The sequence below is a fragment of the Epinephelus lanceolatus genome, chromosome 20 (genome assembly GCF_041903045.1).
Source record: "Epinephelus lanceolatus isolate andai-2023 chromosome 20, ASM4190304v1, whole genome shotgun sequence".
Lineage (NCBI taxonomy): Eukaryota > Metazoa > Chordata > Actinopteri > Perciformes > Serranidae > Epinephelus > Epinephelus lanceolatus.
In genome coordinates this window covers 20,551,665-20,574,884 of record NC_135753.1, presented here as the reverse complement: position 1 = coordinate 20,574,884, position 23,220 = coordinate 20,551,665, and the positions used below count along the sequence as shown (strand labels likewise).

Sequence of the window (23,220 nt, the reverse complement as noted above, 5' to 3'; positions counted from 1 at the left end):
TTTCCAGTGTCAAACAGGAACAAAGCTGTCAACTGCTGATGTAACGCTACAGAAATACTTCACAGCCCTAATGACAAGACTAAACACTGACTCATGTACTGTAATGAGCCCCTTTCTCTTATTCATATTTAAACAGCTCCATCAGAAAGAAAACAGAAAACATTTGAACAAATCTTTAAAGTTTATTTTTTTGCAGTTGTGACAAAGGTTTCAGAAATATGTTCATTTACTTTTGATGTCCCTACAGTGTTGGAATACACTACAGGCTACAGGACAGTTTACAGATGTACTCTATTTTTGCCTTTTAGATACAGACAGTTAAATGATGGTAAACTTATTTACAATTAATTTTGTTTTCTACATCGGCAGATAACAAGCATCCATTCACAATTTATGTTTTAAAATCCAGACTGATGTTAATACTCTTGGCTTTATACATCCATCGCTGTTAGTGAAGTGAACATCAAATATCTACTCTGCTTTTTCTTTGCTAGGATCTGCAGCGGGTGTAGCAGCGGGTGTAGCAGCGGGTGCAGCTGCAGCGCTGGTCGGACTGGGGGCGGCGGCGTTTGGAGGGGGAGCAGGAGGAAGAGGATCAGGGTCATCGATAAGGGCCTGTCTCCTCTCCCTCTCCTTAATCACTTGAATCAGGCAGTAGGTCACAAACATGACGATGATGGTGGTTATAGGGAAGCCTGGTGAGGTAAGAAAAACTCCATTGTTAATAGAGTTGGTCAAAAAATGTAACCTTGCTCAAAATGAAATCACAAATCACCTTTGAGAAGCAGACGCTTTGCGACCAACTTGGCAAAGTCCAAACTGTTCAAGGCCAGGACGTTGTACAACACAATGCTCCAGAAGTTAAAGGTATTGAAGATGGCTCTGATCCGGCGGGACATTGCTTCCGTCATCGCCGTCTGTAAATAAAACTTTATTAATACACAAAAAGCATTTTGTGTCCAAACTAAAATGCAAAAGGCAACCTCAGCTAACGAACCTCGAAAGAAGCAAAAGGCTCCATGGAGAAGAACTTGGCAGTCCACAGCTCAAAGTTGAGGCCGAAACAGTTGAAGAAAGCCCAGATCAGCACCACCTCGCAGGGTCCCAGCCAGAGGATGGTGACGCCGAAGGTGCACAGTGTAGCGATCAGCTCCTCCACCACGTTGTCATGTTTTCCACCCAGGTAATCGTACACGTACCTGTGGGTAATGAGACAGCAACAGAACCTCCAAATTTGTCAAGCTCTTGGGTTTCTTGAGCTCTATATTCAGTGTTATTACTGAAATATTTGAACAACCTATTGAATCCAACCCCCTCACAGCTCTTTATGGTATTCAACCTGAAGATAACCCTCTGAGAAACAGCCGACATTATCAAGGCGATTAATACTAACCTGGACAGAAGCCTACCCCAACATTGAACATTGGATTTAAAGGTTCTTGAACTTTACAGGAGGAGATTTGCTGTTTGCGGGTAAGTATGGCACCACCAATAAGCTTTTCTAGGTCAGGAAAAGACAAAGCTGATTTGATTTTGATAATATTTCTTAGGTGGAAGTAGCAGGATTTAATGAGATTATCAACATGTGGTTCAAAGTTCAACTGAGAATCAAAAGTGATGCCTAAATTTCTCACTGTAGATTTTATTATACTTGCCAGAGGACCAATAAAGGGTTGTAATTTCCTTGCTAGGTGATTAGGGCCAAAGATTATTACTTCTGTCTTGTCTGAGTTTAGCTGCAGAAAATTACAAGTCATCCTTTTCTTAATAGCATATTTTTTTGCCAATAACCCTTATGCCGATAAGTAACAACTTATTTGACTGATAACCGATACTGATATCAATATATGCACTTTTTTCCCTACCTAATTTTAGTGATCAACAAGTCTCTTCTGGAGTGGAATTAACATCATATTATACATGCATACTTTTATCTTCATGGCCCACCAGCAGACGGAGACATTCTTTCATTGTGCAAATCAAGAAAAAGCATGTTGACCGTTTCTGATAGTTAATTTTAAAGCTGATATTGGCCGATACCAATGACATGCCGATATTATTGTGCATCCCTATTTTATTTTATTTTTCTCTCTTCTGGCAAACTGGAATATTTTACAATATTACTCATACTGTGGACTGAAAACCAAATAAATAAAGTGGTATAATAATAGTTAGAAGAAGAAGAAGAAGAAGAAGAAGAAGAAGAAGAAGAAGAAGACGACTTTAATGTAACTGATTGATCTTACTTGCACAGCCAATCGTTGATCCCTCTGTCAAAATGTCTGTGAAAGGAGGAAAAAAACAAGTTTAGTTTAACAGATTTATATGGTATAATACACAATCAGCCATGTCTGATCCAGCTCTGTAAATTCAACTCACGTTTCAGCAAACACGTAGAGCATAGTGATGCATTTTGGTGGCTTAGGTGGGTCCAGGTGATCCAGTCTGGACACTGTGTTGATGACTCCAAACATGACAGCTGCTTTCACCCAGTCATACACCAGGTTAAAGTAAGCTAGGCCCACTGGAAACAATGCAGTCACACACATTTAATGTAATGTCACACATAAAGAACAACTAACAGTGCCAAACCTGTCATAAGTCCTCGCTGGTTAACATGTCATAGCATTAAGTCAAAACATGAATTGTGGGTATTTCAGGGAGGTGGCACAGACCCAGAGCCCAGTCAGAGGCGTGCCTCAGCAGCTTCAGGTCGGTGGGGATGGTGAGGATGTACATGAAGTGGAAGAGGACGTCCACGACGATGATGGCTCCCAGGTGAATCAGGCCCTGCACGCTGATGTTCCACATCTCCCACTCTTTCCTGGTCAGGTCTGACTTGTTGGCCTGCAGGGGGCAGTAGACACACGTCACAAAACCAGAGACCTACACATTCTGTGCTACAGCTCCAGAAGGGGCTGTTGTCTTGAAGTTTCAGTTCTTAAAATGCACCTTAAGGAGAGAGGAGGCTTGCCAGAAAAGCTATGAGCAATGACGCACAGGTGTGTCCTTTGTGGAAGTCTTATTGGCACCCATGACATATAAAAGAGGCGAGACACACAGTTGATGATGCAGCTGTGTCACTTGTCATATTTGAATGACATTGCTTTAAAATGCCAGCTCTGAAGCACAGATGTTGTTAGAAGCCTGTTGCCAGACTCCTCTCCCTCTGCTCGAATCTCAGGAGGGGCCGAGATAGAAGGAAATGAATCGAGGAAGGACAAACTGAGAAATGAGAAAAGCCTAAGATGTCCTCTGTGACAGAAAATGCTGTTTGTTTTCAGATGTCCATTTAACATTTCTTGTTTCTGTTAATTATTGTTACAGTGCGCTCTGTGTCCTGATGCTTTCAGACTTTTTGGGAAGACTGGACTAAGTTGTATCTGTGACAGACTGTAGAGTCATTTAAGTTGCCTATATTAGATAGGCTGTCTTTGTTTTCCATCCATTCCACTTCACTTTATTTAAGAGGACTGGGTTTTTGGGGCTTCTGTTTACTGCGTTCTTTCTCCTCCTGTGTTCCTGTGCTGCGTGTCCCTCATTTGCCCCTCTGCACACCTGTCCTCCATCACCCTCATTAGTCCTTACCTGCTCCAAAGTTTTACCTAGCCAGTCATTTTCCTATCTGCGCTTCTCCGCCTTTTTCTCAACCTGCACTTAATCCCCTCGTCAGATTAGTTTGTATTTAAGTCCTGGTTTTCGGTTCAGTCCTTGCTGGATCCTTGGCTTTGTTACTTGATCTTTGATTTTGCTGTTTTCCTGCTTAAACCTTGTCTCAAAAGTGATTTATTCAAGTTCCTGTTGCCAGCTGTCTCTTGCATTTGGGATGATTGTACCTCTTTAAGCCTAAATATTTAAATAAATGCGGGAAATGTGTTACTCTCTTGTTGGCCGGTGGACAAATGCAAATACAGATTTCTTTTTTTTAAGGGGCAACACATCATATAGATTGGGAACCATTGCGCTATGAGTAAAATACTATTTTAGGCACTAAATTAACCTGGTCTAATGATGCATGAGGTGCTTGAAGGTTTGGAATAACAATAAATTTAACTTACTTGAACATAAAACTTGTCAAAGGTCATAATGGGCCCGAAATAGAAAAAGGGGAGGTAGAAGTTGTACTTGAGCAGCTCCAGGATGTTGTAGTGTCCATCTTTCCTCTCGCAGTTCTCCAGAGCAAAGCTCATACAACGCATGATCGTAAACCCACAGCCTCCATAGAAGAGAACGTGACGCAGCTCAAAGTCTCCCTCCACAAAGCCCGCCTGTATGGAGGAGAAATAACGCAGGGAACAATCACACTAATATTCATAGCTTTTGTGACTTCTGTAAAGTGGTAGCAGTTTACCTGCCAGGACACGAAGGGTTCACACTTGAATGTAGCGAGGGTACAGAGACCGGTGACGAAGCAAAGCCAGCGGATTTTCACTAAAGAGATGCTGTAGAGCAGAATACAGTGGGACAGGATGAGGGTGACGTAGGTCCAGCCCATACTGGTCCACACGGCCAGCAGCCCGTACACCATGTACACCAGGGACCTGTACTGTGTGGGAGAAATGTAGTGTCACTATCAGTGGTGGAATGTAACTAAGTACATTTACTAAAGTACTGTACTTCAGAAAATGGAAACACTAAGGTGCTTTGAATTAATACTGAAGTTTTATATTTCTACTATACCTTAGAGGCAAATACTGGACTTTTTCTCCCTGCTGCATTTATCGACAACTTTAGGTACTTTATTTGATATTTTTCATTGCCTTACTGTCCAGTGAAAACCACACATATCCAAATCTGGTGGTTTCAAATGTGCATTTTTTTAGATAAACTGAATGATTTAGTCTTCCACTAAAGATTTCCTACTCCTTAAAGATAGAGTGCGGGACTTTTACATGTAAGTGTAGAGATGGTTGATGTTGGGCATCAGTGGCGACTTTCCGGTGCACTGAAGTGATGTGTTTTAGATTTGTTTTTTTGTCTTTTTCAGTGTGGGTCTGCTTTTCGTTTTGTTTTCTCAATGCCTCATCTGTATGTGTGTGATTCTGATGTTTTCTTCTGATTCTATGTTGACAGTTTGGAATAATGATCTCAAAAAATGGAAAGGATTAGAGATTGTAGCAACAGAGCAGCAGCTAGGAGTATGATGGAAAATTCTAAGAAGCGTACAACAAAAGTCCCTGGAGTGGATGCTCCAAATAAAAAAAGAGCCTGGTGCTTTTCCTGTCTGGGCCAATTAGGGTGTGACGACATCCTTTCTTAGGGCTTAAGAAATGTGGAAAAATGCACATCCAGAGCACCCTGATCCTTCCTCAATTGAATGCAGACCTCATGTTACCAAATACTATCAGCCAGAAACTCTGGTCTTTAGGCCATTTTGAGACTTGTTTTATTTTCCAGTCCTATTTGAGGGTGATTTTGTGCATTTTGAAACCTAGGTGTAGAGAATATTAATATTTAAGAACACCTTTCCCCTAGGTTACCTGCATCAGGGCAGTTCTTTGTGTTTTTCGTGCGAGAGCTTTGCTTGCCTAATGATCACCTAATGCCTGCAGGCATTTTGGCTTCCGCTTAAAAACTTCCTGAATGTCTGAATCAGTAATAAGGTCAGCAAACATTAGCAGGTGCCAAGCAAGCCAGCTGACTGTGACGTACCAAACAGGGTAGGAGAAACTCTGATTTGTAATATGACACTGCTTTATTCAGGTTTTTACTGGTTTTAATCACCTGGTCTGTTTGTTTCGGAGAGGAGGAGACCCTGGCAGGAGAAGTTTCAGTTGGTTGCAATCTGCAATCCTCACCACTAGATGCCACTAAATCCCCCTAAATCTTACACACTGCTCCTTTAAGTAAGGTTTTGAATGGAGTACTTTTAATCTAGTGGAGTATTTTCATACTGTGGTAGTAGTACTTTTACTTAAGTAAAGGATCTGAATGCTTCTTCCATCACTGGTCACCACGTTGCATCTCGTAGGGTTGACACAGTAAGGCCGTCTTTTAAAAGCTGGTTAAGAAAATAATCTAATGATGAACATTTGTTTAGGGAAAGGATTGACTCTGCTGACACACGGCACAGAGGTCCAGAGTTGTTCACCAAATCAGCGTGACATTAGTGATCCTGCTAAATATAGAGCTGCACTTCTAGTTGTTGACTTTTTCATGCTTCATCTACTGTCATCCCTCCATCTCACTCCATCTTTTTCATTCCAGCTGGTCCCATTCATCATCTGCTGTTTGGCTAATGATATAAAAAGCAACTGTGCAATGTAGTAAAAATAAAGTGTGACAAAGGGGATTTCAAATGTCACCAAGTATTCATAATAACACAACACAGTGAGAGATTAAGTGTTTCTTCCACTTCATTTTACAGTGGCTAAATGTTCTGCGCAGATCATTAAACCCAAATCATTTTCATTCTTTACTACATTCTTCTTTCTGCAGCAGCTCAATCACTTAATCAATTAGTCGGTCAGTGGAAGCACCTGTGGAGCCAACATGGAGCAGATCTTAGCGAACAGCACATGGCCAGAGAGAGCAAACAGGATGTGCTCTCTGAAGGTGGAAAACCACATCACCCACTCAAAATCAGCCACATCCTGCAGGTCAAGAAAGAAAAAGTATAAAACTGAGAGACATTTTTTACATCAGTGACAACATGTCTTGATAAACTATGAAAGCTTTCTCACCATTTTCCTCCCAAAGTAGTACCATCCTGGCTTCACACTGGATCTGAACGTCTTTCTGTTCGCACTGGCTGGAGATAGGAAAAGATAGATAGAAAGAAAATATTGTGAAATTAAAAAATACAACAAAATCATGAATTTTAAAGAAACAAATTATAGCAGCAACACACATACATTAATATTTTCCTTGTCCTTGAATGCAGATGTGAAACTTTTGTTCCAAGTGACAGTGAAACTTGAAATAAAAGCAGGAGCAACACAGGATCTATTTTCTTCTTGTGCTCTGTGGTATTAATACTGACACCTGATCTCCTCTCTGCGTGGTCTGCATAGCTTCAACTCTTCGCCCTCACACTGTGACACTGCGCCTGTACTGTACGTATACTGCACATTGTGTCGTCTGTATGAGACTGCACCACACAAAGCTAAAGTTCGAACTCACGCCTCAACGTCAGCTTCACAGTCCAGACTCGTTTTGAGAAGTTCATTCATGTTTTTGTGTTTGCACAAGAGTATGGGTGTGTAAATGTGGAAAAAGTATCTAATCATAAGTTACTGTAGTTGAGCAGCATTTTGCACATCATTACATTTCACTCTTAAAGCACTTTTGAAGCACCTTCCTACTTTTGGAAAAGTGAATCATTAAGTTTGCTCTGAGCTTTGTGTTTCATTATCTGTAATATTCACATCTATAAATGGTGAGACATTGGATGCTTTTTGTTCCATAGACCTTTGACACAAAAGGCATTTGTCACAGTAAGAAAAGCACAGATCCTGGTATTGTGTATGCAGGCTCACTGTCATGACTCACCGGGACACTTAAATAAAACTGAGATGTTGTTAATGTCATTAGTAACACCTGTGCCTCTCCTACTATAGTAAGTCAAAATGTCTGCTGTGAAAAGGGTGTGTGTATATTGAGAGCACTATATAGAGCGTAAATTTCACTCTTAGAATTTGTGCACTCAAAATAAAATGGTCGACCGTAAATATATTAAATGTAATCACTTCTCAAAATGGCTGCAAATGTATTTTCTGTTGATCATTTTCAATAAATAAAACAGTGGCGCAACTTGTCCGTCCTTTAGATGTGTTTTAAGCGCTCAACTTTTGTTAGCAAAAAAATGTGTTTGGGAAATACTGGATAACTGGATAAATGGGACTTCCTCTGCAAGCTGCTTTGCAACCTGCCTCCACCCCAGCTCCTCCTTTTTATGCTGTGTCTGACTTATCAATGTCATTTCTGTTTGTCTTTGCTGTTGCTCTGCTCTGTTCCTGGGGGGTCTTTGCTGCTGCTCTCCCTGCCTTAGGCTTTCCATGTAGGCGCATGGAAGGGCAGGGAGGTTTGCTCTCTCTTTCCTAATTTGCACATTTGCTCTCTCCTCCTTGTGCTTTTCACACAGGCACACAGACGGGCGGAGAAGTGTGCTCTTTCCACCTTATGCTTTCCATGTAGGCGCGTGGAAGAGGCTTTCTGCGTAGGCCCAAGGAAAGGCAAATATAATAATAATACTGCCAAATATAATACTGCGAATGGAACTAAAGTTTTCTTTGATTAAAGTGGTTCGTCCTAAAAATGTGTTTCACCATCTTTATGGGACAGTTGAGCACATTTTTAACCTGAGCCTGGTGCTGGGGAGAGTGCTACAGCTGTGGAAAAAGTCCTGCTTGATACCCATGACAGCACCCCAAGCACCTCAACAGCTACACACCGTTGGCACTGACATCGCACCTGATGACGACCCTGGAGAGGCTGGTCTTTGTTCATCTCCACAACTTTGTGATCTCATCAAAGGATTCATTACAGTTTGCCTACAAACCTGGCATTGGAGTGGACAGTGTTGTCATCTACCTCCTACACAGATCTTTCTCACCTGGAAAAGGCTAGGAGCACTGTGAGAATCATGTTTTTTGATTTCTCCAGTGTCTTTAATGCCATAAAGCCCACACTTCCGAGTGACAAATTAGAGTGCAGGGGGGTGGACCACCACCATACAGCATGGATCCTAGACTATTTCATCAACCGACCAGAGTATGTGAGAATATAGGACTGTGAGTTGGGGCCTTGTAGGGAACTGTTCTGGCTCTGCAGACTTCATGTACAACTGACACCTGCAAAGGTTCTCTAATGACTGCAATCATTGGCCTCATCACAGATGGGGATGACAGGGAACATAGAGAACCCTACCCAGGGCTTTGTGGGTTGGAAGCAGTGGAGCCATCTCCACATCAAAGCATGGAAATGCAAAGAGCTGGTGGTGGACTTCCACATATACAAAACACTCTCCTCCTGTACCGGTGAACATCCAGGGAATGGACACTGGGATGCTGAAAAAATGCTGTATAAAAGAGGACAGACTATGCTGAGGAGACTCGGGTCTTTTGGACACCTGAAGAAAGTTTCTGACTTTGGTGGTATCAGCCATCTTCTGTGGAGTGGTACGTTGTGGTAGCAGCATATTGACCAACACTGCTCCCAGCAGACCACACAGACCAAAACTGACAGTCATCAATCATCTTCAATATCAGTATTCACTAAACTGTGCAGTATCTATATTTCATACGTGCAATAATGTGAATTCAGCCATTCAGACTGTCTGTTTATTATATTTTGCTTTTTCTACTGTTGACTCATTATATTACTTTCTGTTTTCTGCTCATTATATTGCTGTGTTTTTTTACTGATGCTTCTTTTTTTGCACTTTCCCTTTGCTGCTGTAACAATGAACAATTAAAATGGATTATCTTATTTTTATCTGATCTTCGCTCTACTTTGCTTAATTGACATCTCCCTCACGCTTCTTTTGTTGCAACTGTTTGGGAGGAACAACATACAGGTTTCTCATCTTTATTAATACATAAACTCCATATTTATTAGCTCATGCAGTTTGGTGACATAGATCTGCCTAACTTCACCTTGAGCACAGGTCTAATCATCCAGAGTCATTGAGGACTACTGTGTGGGTACTAAGTGCTCTATCGCAGCTGGACTTGATTGAGTTTCTTGAAGACGTTTCACCTCTCATCCAAGAGGCTTCCTCAGTTCTAACTGTGTGGTGGGGAGTCACAAGCTTTTAACCCTATATGGGTGTGAACCCTTACAGAGTCGCTGAGGTTCACAGCATTCACACCCACACAGGGTTAAAAGCCTGTGACTCCCCACCACACAGTTAGAACTGAAGCCTCTTGGATAAGAGGCGAAACGTCTTCAAGAAACCCAAGCAAATCCAGTCTCCTACAATACGGCATTTGGGATTACCATGACCTGGATGACTGAGAATATCCACCCTCATCTGTGTGGGTGTGCTGGGCTCTGCATGGGCTGAAAGTCAATTTGTTCCTACTGAAGATTTTTAAAACAAATAAACATATAGAGGCCTGGTCCTTCAACAACTAGGCATTGCTGCTTTTTAAAAAACCGTAACTCAAACATGAATAAATGGTGGTCTTGTTGGGGACTATTTTAAGCTGCGGATTAAGACAAGTTTGGTGCTCTAGTGACTGGACTCTAAGGAGGATTTACAGCACAGTGTATGTGGGATCTACTCATTAAATACAGTGCTTCATGTTCATTGTTATGAAAAAAGTGCCATCCAGTGCAACAGTGCAGCTCTCTGATGTGCATTTAATAGTTTCTGGACAACACTGGAACTCTATAGCTCAGGGGACTGGGCTAGTTAAGGTTTCGGATACAAAAACTACTTGTAAGGACTGTAGGATCAGTTCATTGTTGTTTGTTTTATTGACAGTAAAGTAGTTTTAAAAACAATAATCTCTCATACTCACAACTGGACACATCAAAGATCCAGCTGGCAGCCCAGAACATGGCCAGACAAAGCATCGTGTTGTAGAAATAGATCTCATATTTGGGAAGTGCAGCTTTGATCCCCATGGTGATGCAGACAGGAAGGAGGCTCCTGAACACACCGACAACAGACCAGTCAACTCCTTATCTGTACAATTAAACCAGGTTTTGCTTCTGAAATGACACCACATGGCATTACAGCAGTTAAGACACTGATCATCATCGTCATCACCTTCCTCATGCTTATCATACTTTTGTGAGGTCAACGTAAAGTGCAACAATGCTACTTCAGTGTTTGTATGAGAGGCATCAGTGCCAACTGTGACTAAAAATAAACTTCTCAGCTTGTCAGTCATTTTTGATTTAGGTCACTGTCACATGTGAAGTATTTGCCCTGAAACAGTATTTTAAGGTAGAAAGTATACTTGTACTTCTTGTGGTACTGCAAGTCCTATCAAAGAGGAACTTTACTTGAGTATTTCCTTTCTGCAATGTTTTATACTTTTACCTCATGATACTTCACGAGGGAGATTTAGAATTATTACTGTAGTGTAAGTATCTCCAAATTCTACTTGTACAGTGGCAAAAGTTTGGGCACCCCTGTTCAAAATTTCATTTACTGTGAATTGTTAAGTAGAAGATGAACTGATCTCCAAAAGGCCTGAAGTTAAAGATGATACATTTCTTCAATATTTAAAGCACGTTTACTTATTAATTTCAATCTTTTACAGTTTCAAAATAACAAAAAATGAAAAGGGCCTGAAGCAAAAGTTTGGGCACTCTACATGCAGTATTTAGTAGCAACCCCTTTGGCATGAATCGCAGCTTCTAAATGCTTTTTGTATCCAGCTTAGAGTCTTTCAGTTATTGTTTGGGTGATTTTCTTACCGCAAAAGGCTTATAGCTCTGTGAGATTCTTGGGCCGTCTCTACATACACTGCTCTTCAGAGGTCTATCCATCAATTTTTAATGATGTTTAGATCGGGAGACTGTGAGGGCCTCAGCAAAACCTCCAGCTGGCTCCTCTTGAGGTAGTCCATTGTGGATTTTTTTTGTGTTTAGAATCATTGTCCTCCTGTAGAAGCCATCCTCTCTTTGTCTTCAGCTTGTTTAAAGATTGTGGGATGTTTGCTTTCAGAATTTACTGGAATTTAACTGAATCCATCCCTCATTTCTAAAAAGCATCCGGCTTGTTTTGATGTTCCTTTGCAAACTTTTGAGGCTGAATTATGTGGTGAGGGCACAGAAGAGGTTTTCTTGTGATGACTCTTCCATGAAGATCATATTTGTACAGGTGTCACTGCACAGTAGAACAGTACACCACCACTTCAGAGTCTGATAAATCTTCCTGCAGGTCTTTTGCAGTCAAACAGGGGTTTTGATTTGCCTTACTAACAATCCTATGAACAGTTCTCTTGGAAAGTTTTCTTGGTCTGCCAGACCTCAACTTGACCTCCACAGTTTCTGTTAACTGCCATTTTGTAATTATATTACAAACTGAGGAAACAGCTACCTGAAAACACTTTGCTACCTTCTTATAGTCTTCTCCTTTTTTGTGGGCATCAGTTATTTTAGTTTTCAGAGTGCTAGGCAGCTGTTTAGAGGAGCCCATTGCTAATTGTTGGGACAAGATTTTAGGAGTAAGAATATTTATAAAACTTTAAAATTTGCATCACCTGACCTTTCCTAACTATGACTGTGAACAAGCCAGAGTCATAACCAGCTAATCATGGTCTGAGACCCTGGTAAAAGATGTCTGGGGCACAAATGTCTTGGGGTGCCTAATGCAGGCTACAATACTTGAGTAAATTAACTTAACTTTCTACCAGTGCCTTGTACAGCAAGGAATTAATACATCAATAATTTAACACTGTTGGGGGAACCATTTTAGGAGTTTTGTTACCAAACAACTTATCACTGCCAAATGTAACTTAAGTAATCAGAAGTAAAAGTACTCTTTCGGCTCCTTACAGAGAGTTGCATTTTGAAGCTCATACTTAACTACTTTTAGCTTCATCTTCAACGATGCATCACATTTTACAAGCTCATTCTAGGGTTTCTATGTAAAATGCAAAGTAACTAAATCTGTCACATCAATGTAGAAGAGTAAAAACTATGGTATTTCTACTATAATATGTAGTGGAGTTGAAAAATAAGGTTGCATTTAATGGAAATAGTCAAGTAGGTAATCAGATTCAATACAGTACTGCACTTGAGTAAAAGATTTATACACTTCTGCTCCGTCTTCATGCTATGTAGGCTACCAACTATAAATCTAACTTGCAAATTTATTTAATTTTATTCAACCTTTATTTAACCATTGAGATTGAAAACCTTTTTTTACAAAAGAGACCTGGCCAAGGTAGCAGCCAATCAAACACATTATAATGCAACAAATACAACATATAATACAAAAATGCACAATAAAACAACAACTATTCAAACAGTGGCCTTGCAAGAAAAACAAGCACGTCTCTGTCACCACATTCTTGATGATGGCCTTAAAATCATCAATGGATATAAGTGTTTCTAATTTTAGATCTGTCTGAAGATTGTTCTTTGTCCAAGGTGCAGAGTAATTTAGCCTTTACAACATAGCTGCAGGCTGTGACATAAGAAGCTGTTTTCACTTTTACATTCAATAGCTATCAGATCCATGCAGGTTAATGCAGTATCACGTGGTTGTCTTGTCTCTGTGAAATGATCTTTTTAAAGTCCTAAAAGCCACAATCATTTGAATTTTAACCACTGGACTCACTTGTGATTATCAGGTACAAGGAACAGTGGAGGGCAAGTTTCCACTGATTAGATTTCACCAACAAAGTGCAGCTGCCTGCTATTTTTATCCAAACTATTTCTCCTCAATGAAGTTATTCACTAGTTCTTGTGCATTAAACAATGTTGTATTGCTTTACATGCTGGCAACAAACTTATCTTTCTGGGTTACAGATGATTAACAAGCAAAAGATGTTATCTCTATTTAAGTCTGTGCATTCTCCTCCTCACAATGCCTGCTGTTGAAATGCCACACGGTCACGCACCCCAGTTCGTCCTCCGCAGCACCTGTTGTGATACTGACCTTGAACGCAGCAGTTGCGTGTCCGCAGAAAGTTGCTGTAAAAGCGCACCTTTTTGATTCGTTCACAAGAGGGTGAAACGCAGATTAAAATGTCATATTACCAAAAAAAGAAAAGTGATACAATGTAAACTTTAACATCTGCTCAGGGTGGGCTGCGGGTCCCTCTGACTCCCTGAGAGGGAGCTGCCACCGGTTAAAGGTGACATGATGTATTTATACTTTGACCACTGGCAAAGAGGGGGCGGGACAGGAGGGCTGAAAAGACACCCAGCATTTGATCATGGCATGTTTTAACTTCCCCAAACACCTTCAGTACTTCCTAACTGATGCAGCTACTTTGTACATGTGCAGAATAGTGTGTCATCATTAAGTTACATCACATGTAGCATCAAACTGCATCATTACAACCAAAGGAGCATAAATTCCTATATGTATGTGTTTCTTACATTTTTCTATGTTTGCTTTGGGTTCAGTCAGGAATGTTAAATCATTTTACATTTTCAAATGTCACTTTCTTCTTGCTGCTATATTCCTGGTTGCCAGATCTGTTTTTGGAGCATCTAAGCCTGCTGCAATTTTGAGCCATAGCCAAACATCCATGCCTCTCACATTCTACAATGACCTGTGAAACAACACGCAGTGCCGTCTAGTGACAGCAACACACAATACAAAGCAGTGACATGCAGCAGCTGAAAACACAAAGCAAACACCAAAAAAGGAAAAGAACGATGCTGTAAATGTTTATTATAAAAGTTAGATAAATGCATTAAACTCAAGTCTAGCTGGCTGTATCTCTGTTTATTGCTTTCACAGTATCAGTGCTATGGATCCAAGAGAAATAGCTTTTTCCTGTATGTATACATATACAATTCATAAGGCTAATAAGCTTCCTGTATCATAGAATGACTTGGGGCAATGTCGAATCTTTATTCACAATGTGGTCCCTGTGTATACAGTAGCTAGATGAGTCCTAGTTCAGCTACTCCTTCTTGCTGGTCTCTTGTCCTTCAAAGATGGGGTACTTTGTCTCCACCTCAGCCCACGTCAAGGTGCCGTTAGCCAGATCTCGAACAATCCCTGGCAACTCGGAGACCTGCAATATGATTTTATTTATTAGAAGAAAAAATCAGCAAATACGTGACCATACACGGCCTTTATTTTTTAATTAAAGCTGCAGTTGTGGGATTGTTCTACCTCGGCCCTGATCTGCCTCATTGTGTCGCGGTCTCTCAGCGTGGCTGTGTGAGGCGTCTTGTTCACCGTGTCGAAGTCGATGGTGATGCCAAACGCCACTCCGATCTCATCGGACCGGGCGTAACGCCTGCCGATGGATCCTGATGAGTCGTCCACTTTGTGGGACACACCGTTTTTAGTCATCGCCTCAGCTTAAAGGAGAAAGAAGGAGACAGAGATTAGTCATCAGTTTGCAACCAAGTCACCAGAAAAAATGTTGGCATTGTATGTTTCGCAAACCATGGTTATGTTACATTGTACGTTATTATGTAGTGGATATGTCAAAACTTTGCGTTTCAACAACACTGTGGTTAACGTGGTTATGTTTAGGAATAAAAACCACTTGGTTAAGGTTAGGAAAAGATCCCGTTTTGGCTTAAAATACCCAATGGTGGCACAATCACGGCTGGAAAAGCTGATATCTCTGGGGGGAAAAAAAACGCTTTTCATAGCACTGACCTGGCAGGAAACGCAGCAAATTTGGGGTAAAAAACAACTGCTTTTTGTGGCACTATCCTGACTGGAAACACAGTGATGTCTCAGTAAAAAACAGCCACGTTTTGTAACACAATCCTGGCTGAAAACACAGCAATGTCTTGGTAAAAAACAATCGCTTTCCGTGGCACTATCCTGGCTGGAACTACAGCAATGTCTCGGTTAAAAACAATCCCTTTTTGTGGCACTGTCCTGGCAGGGAATACAGTGATGTCTCTGTAAAAACACAACTGCTTTTCGTAGAACTAATCGGCAGGAAACGCAGCAATGTCTCGGTAAAAAACAACCGCTTTTCGTGGCATCATCGCTGGTGGAAAAACAGTGACATTTTGCTAAAAACACCCACATTTAGTAACTAAAAAGCTGCAGAAAATGCAGCAATGACCCACTAAAAAACTACATGTTTTGTTGTTTTTAGTCTCAAACAGAGGTCTGCACCTTGGCAGCAATCTCGCCTAAATGCCACGCCATCCAATATCCCGTCCACTTGCAAATGACAAGTCAGCTCATACACCATGTCACTGTAGGTATGTTAATATGATACATATGTAACATATTCCTGATTTGCATAAAGAAACCCATCACGCCAACACTGTATTCTGGCGACTGGGGTGCAGTTTGAATTCTCAAGTTTCATAAGGATATATAGAAACACTTCTGGGAAATACCCTTGTTTGAGTTAGATAAGAAGATTGACACCACTCTTATTAAATATTTGTTATATAATATAAAGCTATAGGCTGCAGTCAGTTAGCTTGGCTTAGCTTAGCATAAAAACTGGATCCTTGAAAATGTTATTGCACCTAGTCAGGAGGAATAGTCAGGCACACAACCTCACCATGCACGACGAGTTCATTAGTGCTCTTTAGAGGTGCTGGCAGGCAGATTTTGTTACAGACAGAGCCAGGCTAGCTGTTTCCCCCTGTTTCCAGTCTTTATGCTAAGCTAAGCTAATAGGCTCCAGCTTCATATTTTCATCAGAGTGGTGTAGATTTTCTCATCTAACCCTTGATATGAAAGAAAAAAGAGAGTATGTCCTAAAATGCCAAACTGTTTCTTTGAACTTCATAATACTGTATTGAAATCCTAAAGTTAGCATCACACTTACATAGCTGCTGGACAAACGGCATAAACTCCTGGTTTTGGCTCAGAGGAAGGATGGAGCATTTGTATGGAGCCACAGTGGCAGGGAAGCTGAAATACTGTAGAAAGAAAGTCACTTTAATGAAACAATCACATGTTTCTGACTCAGATCTCATTCCTTGTTTTGAAGCATTCTTACCGTCCTCTGTTCATCCCCCTGCCGGATTCGGAACGAGTGCTCGAAGATGGAGTACATGATTCTGCCGATGCCAAAGGACGGCTCGATTACATTGGGAACAATCTCCTCCACTGTGGGAAAATAGAGACGGTTGTTTTCCCACATGAACAAACTCACTGTTCTGCTCTGAAGGCAGGTTGTGTCACTTCTTACCGTGCAGAGTTTTCTGGAACCTCTTCACACTGACCATGTCTTTGGTCAGTTTGAATGTCTTGTTGTTTGTCTCAACATTGAACTCCCTACAAATATAAACATCACCAAATTAACTTTGAATGAATATGCACACATTCGTGAATAAACCAAACAGTCAGAAATTACCCTTTCTCATTGAGAATCTTCTCCTGATCAGTGATGTAGCATTCGTCACAGGCAGCCAGGTACTCCAGAACAGACTTGGCATCTTTCTTGTAGGCTGTTCCTATGGCGCCCTTATTGGGCTCGAACTGGACGACATTTACTACTTTGTGTGATGAAGTTAAGGAGCAAAACAGGAATCCGGTTTGCAAATAAAGAAACAAATCGGGGTCAATTACCTTAATAAGGCAGATAGAAACTCCAGGTAAAGATTGTAAGTAAACTTAAAGGTACAGTTCAACCAAAATCCTTCTCTCTAATGTACTAGAACTAGATGGCACTCGGCTTGTGGTGCTCAAAGTGGCCAAAGAAATACTTCTGAAAGACTCAACAGCAATGTCTCTTTCCAGAAATCATGACCTGCTAATTCAAGATAATCCACAGACCTTGTTGTGACCAATTTCATTTAGAGACTATTTTCTTTCTACTGAACTACACTTGTAAACCCTATGACCACACAAAAGGAATCGTGCATCTACTCATGGATGAGAAGCTTGTACTCATGTAGCAGAAGGTGCAGTTTACTTCTTCCTGTGGTGTTAACTGCATATTTTTTGACACCTATTTGAAAAGCACAAGTAGAAATGTTGTTAAGAACATGTATTATTTAAAGATTCCCCTCTAGAATTATTTAATAAGACATAAAAATACAGAATAAATCATTTTAATTTCAAAAGTTAAACTTTTTCTTTTCAGCAGAAGACTGGGAAAATAGCCTTTTAGTGTCATATCTGCACATATCTGAACAGTGAAGCTCAAACATCCAAATGTTATTTCAATAAGCAAAGCAAATTTTTAAGTGATGGGACACTTTAAAGATCCAGGTCTCAACATTGCTGACTACATTACTTTGCCGACCCCTGCTGGTAATATCGGAAAAGACACTGGAGTAAAATATGTAACATGGCCCACAAGAGTGCTTGGTGCATGCTAAAATATAAACTTTGAAGCAAACTACATAGTCAAAAATGCCCCTTATCTCCACAAGGAGACACCAAGCTATGGTTCAGTATACTTGAGGTAGTACCTTCATCTTTAAATATAAAGGGCCTGGACAAGGACTTTATCCTATTTGTCTCCAAACACCTTCAGCTTGATGGTTTGTAGGTGTTTGCTGTGTGTCTTTTGAATTACCTTTAAAATAAGTAGCAGTTTCTTTCTATTGATTGGGATTATATATCTATATTTATCTATATCTATATATCTAATTTGCTCAATATTATTATGATGAGGTACCTGCTCCAGTTTGAATGTTAAATCCATAATACAGATTACAGTGAGGTTGTTAGACTGGACGAACAGAAGGATATGGGTTCTTTCAGGGGCTTCTCAGCCACTAGAGGGACCTTGGTGGCTCTGGAGTGACACGACAGGTCATAGCAGGAGCGGTCAGCACATCCTACGATCTCAATCCAGCCCTGAGAGAGGAAAACAAAAACTTGTCTTGACTTATGCTCACAAACCTCTTAACGTCTATACATGTGAATAAAGAAGAAAATATTTACATAGGAGGTTTTGGACTCGGCGTCCCAGCAGTCGCAGGCGTAGTGAGCCATCTCGTTCTCCATGTGCTGACGGAAGCGCACTTTATCTTTGGACAGTCCTGCTTTGATTAGATAGAGATAGATTCTTCCGATGAAGTAACCCAACACCGAGTTGTTGATCACTCCCTGCAGCAGACACAAAAAAATTTTAATTATCATAGTCCGTCAATGATATGATTTTATTACAGCAATGGATCCTGCACAATTTTGCAGAAAAAACATTTCTGTGGCACATACTGTGACAATATTAAATGTATGGGAAACTTATAAAGTAACATTTAAAATCAAATCCTCTACTTGTTGCTATTTGAGCTTATATTTACCGGTTTATGATGTGTAATTGGGGTTAGAACATTTGTTAGTGACCATCAGTAACTATGGCCACATGAGAGCAGGCATGATTTCAGCACTAAGAATAAACATACACTGTATAATAATAGTTTAAAGATTCCCACCTGCTCCACAGCGTCGCCCAGCCTCATGATCTGTGCAGACTGGCCACTCGTCTGAGCCTTGGAGGAGAACAACAGGATCTCCAGGTCGGCCACACTGGAGAATTTAGGGTGAATCTTCTCATTTGGGTCCACAAAGTGCTCAATCTCAGCCATGGTGAACTCTCTGCAAGCAAGAGAAGTTAACATCTCACTGTATAGTTGTTATAATATGCAGTTGGGTAATGTAGGAGTTTCTGACTACCTGACACGAATGAGTCCAGAGCGAGGTGAGATCTCGTTCCTGAAGGAGTTTCCGATCTGAGCGGCACCAAAGGGCAGTTTCCCCTGGTTGAACTCCAGTAAGCGTTTGAAGTTGAGAAACATTCCCTGAGCTGTTTCAGGCCTCAGGTAGCTGCAAGTTATTCAACATGATTTTAATACAGGAAGCAAGTGTTTTTTCATTTAAAACAAAATGATGTGATTTACTGATCAGTACCCGGGCATGTTCCCCCCTGGTCCGATGGAAGTCTGAAACATCAGATTGAAGGAGACGGGAGGTGTGAGGTCATTTCCTGTGGAAGGAGACTTGACGTTGTATTTCACAAAGAGGTTGGCCAGCTCCTGCTGAGTGTAGTTGTCCATCTGGAACAGAGAGGGTTATTTTCTCAACCAGCAGATGTCAGTACAACTTCAGACTCTGTGTGTGTGTGTGTGTGTGTGTGTGTGTGTGTACAGTATGTGTTTGCCAAGCACCCACCTGAGTGATTACGTCCTCCATCTCGGTCACCTTCTCTGCTGAACATTTCTCATCAGACATCAGTTTTTTTAAGTGAGCTGTGAGGAAATACAACACCTTGTTTAGCAGCTGGTAGTTATTCAGTCAAACACAGACTATAACAGAAGGTAATACACATTTTTAATCACTCAAGTCTATTATATTAGTTTGCTGGCCAGTAGCTTGGTTTTGTTCTTTGATATTATTTTTTGACACAAGGCTGAAATGGACAGGAAGCTCCCTGCTTGCAGAAACTTTTTTTGTCTTTATCATGTTTTAAACTGTCCTCAGCTACTCAGCTATAAGTCTTGATTGTCATTTTGTCAATTTAACAAAGTATAAAGGTGCCAAAAACCTTAAATATGACAAAATGACAAGGTACTTTTAATATTTTTCAAAAAATGAATCACTCTACTGCCAAAGAGCAGTTTAAGGTTGTAAATACTGTTTTGCCTTTAAAGGTCCAGTGTATGAGATTTAGTGACATCTACTGGTGAGGTTGCGTAACTAAAACCTGTGAAGGAGAACATGATGGCTGCAGAACACCAGCTTCCAGGAAGTGAACGCTGGCTCCTAAAATCAGTTTATATCAGTTTGTATTCTCCAGATGGACCTCTGAATATTTATTTGTTGTTTGCTGAATATTTATTGTTGTTATGTTATTATTTTTTCATTATTTAGTTATTTATTTTATGTTACTTTATTCCTTATCTCGTTGACTTTTTCAATCTGCTGTTATTTTCTTTATCTTTGCCTGTACGGTGACCTTGAGTGTCCTGAAAGGCGCATACAAATAAAATGTATTATTATTGATATTATTAACTACGGTGGCCGACATGAAAAAGCAAATGGCCCTATCTGGAGTTGGTGTTTTATTTGTCTGTTCTGGGCTACCTTAGAAACAACATGGCTGACTCTGTGGAAGAGGACCTGCTCCGTGTGTAGATACAAATGACTCATTCTAAGGTAACAAAAACACGAGTCTTAGTTTCAGATGAAAATTAACTAATGGAAAAATAGTAATTAATATTATATTCTATTTTTGCCAATAGACGGCCCTAAATCCCACACACTGGACCTTTAATATGCGCAATTACAGCCAAAAAAATGTAAGAAATAAAACTATAATACAGTCTGTTTACATAAAAAGTGATTTGTTTTTGTGCCATTTTAATTGAGAGTCTACTGTATGTATGCCTTTAACATTTTAAACATGTCTTTATGGCGCAGACATAAATGAGAAACTGTGTTAAGGCTCCACATCAGCACTTTCAGCTGGTTCTCTCAGCCTGTCTCTACATGATGCCTGAATACAGTCACTATAAGTAGATCATGCTCAGTGTGCTCACAGATGAACAGACAGACCCCATATTGAGGAGCACCTGAAAAACCAGTCTCGAGGACATTTGAACTCCTGCTCCCCTCTGCCTGCAACTGTCCTGAGGATATTCAACCCAGTAAGGCAGATCACAGCCTGTTCCTGTGGAGGATCTAAAACAGTATGGTAAAACTTAATCTGCAAAGAACTCAGAAGAATCAAGAAGGATCTTGCAGCAGGTTGGTTATTATTATATATTTTGACCATATAGTTATTCTAGTTCGTGACATGGAAGTTTCAGGTGTATAAAGAGACAGTGTTTGGCCTGCAGGTCATCCCTCTCTTTAGGGATGAAATCTGACACCTCGTTATGCAAGGAAAAACTGGAAAGCTCAGGGAGGACTGGACTAGGTGGGGCTCTTTTGAATCCTAAGAATGATGCAGTGGTGGTCGAATAAAGTCACCTTTAAGGAGGTGATCCGCGCGGTAGCATTCTCCTGTCTTGGCATCTTTCACCATGTAGTCAGCAAATTTATCCACATGCCCGGACGTCCTGCAAAGAGCCACGGTTTAAGGACAAATCAAACGCAAACTTTGCACTTTCTCAGCCAAGACAAGCTGTTAAACTTCTGCTTTGTACATGTTTCGGAGTTTGTTGGCACCCACTTGAGGACAGGCTCGGGGGTCAGCATGGTGCAGTCGATCTCCAGGATCTGCTCCTCCTGAATGAAGTGCTGCCTCCACACCTGTAGGATGTTGTTCTTCAGGGCACAGCCCACGGGGCCGAAGTCGTACAGGCCGCTCACACCTAAGACACACAAACAAACACATGAAACACACACCTAGTTTTGGTTTTCCTTTCAATTTTAACAATCAGTCTCATATTTTACCTCCATATATGGCAAAGGCCTGATCGTAGAAGAATCTCCTCTTTAAGGTGTCCTCCATCTTCACTCTGTCCACTGTGTCATCTTTGGGCTGCAGAGCTAACTCCTAGGAGTGAATACATTAAAATACAGTAAATATTCTATCACTGAAATAGAAAGTTGACAGATTAACCAGCAGTTGTGAGACTCTGACCTTTGCTTCAAGAATCTTCTTCCTGGCTTTCAGCTCTGCGACAGCTTTGCTCAGCTCCTGTTCTGAGGCGCCTTTTTCCTTCAACTGATGCACCAAGTCACCCTGCGGAAAATATCAAAGCTCTTACCAAAACTGTCACACGAAACATCACATTTACCTTGCAACTGTTTTCTATTTTATAGTTTATAAAAATCTAATCTTTCAGTTCATTCACATGGCCTGTATTTGCTTAGTTAAAATCCCTTTATGATCTATTATATATCTGTTACAAAGCCCCCACACATCTGGAGCAGCAGCAGTCGGCTATTTAAAGTTTCACTTTAGTTTTCATGCCATGAGGCTCTGTATGATTTCTACTCACTGAGGAACATTCAGTGTGAAACCTGTTGCAGCAATGCAGCCAAACAACATGCAAATTTCGCATTGAAATTGTTTTAAATCTGTTTTCCATCTGATATTGACAGAGACAGTGGAACTATGTGCAGTCTGTTCATGCTGCTTAGGTGCTTAAAATAACATCGTCTCTTATTTCTGCACATATAAAATCCATAAAATCATCATTTCATGAGCCAAACACTTAAAAATCCAGAAGCATATAACCAACTCTCCAATCAACACTTGTCAGATTAGTTGTCAGCAGTCGCAGCATGTTGGTAATTGGACATTATCCTGGTTGGGGTTTTTGCAGGTGTGTAAACTGGCAGAATATCTCACCTGTTCCCTCACAGCCTCCCTTAAAGGCGCCAGTACTTCTTCCATCTTGACACGTATAGTAAAATCTCCCCGCAGCGCGCTCCTCCTGCAGCCAGCTGTGGACTCAACTGTTTCCACTCTTTCCTTCAGGGTTCCTCCAGGCTGAATGAAGACAGGGGGAGGTGCTTGTTTCTTTACAGTCCGACTGGTAAGTTGTGTTGTCTGAAACCAGGGCTTTCTGTTGCATCATCCAGGAAGACAAAACCTTTCAGTGGAGAGTGAAGCTTTATCAGCAGTTTAGATTTCATTGTTGGTACCCTTTGACACCATATTCCCCCCACTCCCAGTTGTGCACACAACAGATAACATATGGCAGTTTTATATTATGATTAAATACCCAGTAATCTGA

General features: G+C 40.8%; 2 protein-coding genes across 3 annotated transcripts; both read right to left on the bottom strand.

The window, feature by feature from the left end:
- Nucleotides 1-162: 162 nt before the first annotated feature.
- hhatlb (hedgehog acyltransferase like, b) lies at nt 163-13,704 on the bottom strand. Of its 2 annotated transcripts, none has more exons than XM_033638300.2 (12): nt 13,565-13,704; nt 10,467-10,659; nt 6,684-6,751; nt 6,480-6,593; nt 4,352-4,546; nt 4,059-4,268; nt 2,676-2,847; nt 2,380-2,524; nt 2,247-2,282; nt 998-1,199; nt 776-917; nt 163-695 (listed from the first exon to the last, which is right to left on the bottom strand). In XM_033638300.2, the coding sequence occupies exons 2-12, from the start codon at nt 10,570-10,572 to the stop codon at nt 472-474; spliced, it is 1,614 nt and encodes a 537-aa protein (XP_033494191.1). In that variant the 5' UTR covers nt 10,573-10,659; nt 13,565-13,704; the 3' UTR covers nt 163-471. The 2 variants fall into 2 exon arrangements, with proteins under 2 accessions (XP_033494191.1, XP_033494190.1); XM_033638299.2 differs by having other exon boundaries at nt 10,467-10,597.
- Nucleotides 13,705-14,291: 587 nt separating this feature from the next.
- On the bottom strand, nt 14,292-22,997 carry LOC117264412 (glycine--tRNA ligase). The gene is made up of 17 exons (XM_078162688.1): nt 22,833-22,997; nt 22,119-22,220; nt 21,929-22,031; nt 21,705-21,846; nt 21,503-21,591; nt 19,703-19,779; nt 19,442-19,587; nt 19,208-19,357; nt 18,967-19,129; nt 18,473-18,637; nt 18,279-18,385; nt 16,932-17,078; nt 16,767-16,852; nt 16,575-16,684; nt 16,401-16,494; nt 14,759-14,949; nt 14,292-14,657 (listed from the first exon to the last, which is right to left on the bottom strand). The coding sequence occupies exons 1-17, from the start codon at nt 22,875-22,877 to the stop codon at nt 14,544-14,546; spliced, it is 2,031 nt and encodes a 676-aa protein (XP_078018814.1). The 5' UTR covers nt 22,878-22,997; the 3' UTR covers nt 14,292-14,543.
- Nucleotides 22,998-23,220: the final 223 nt, after the last annotated feature.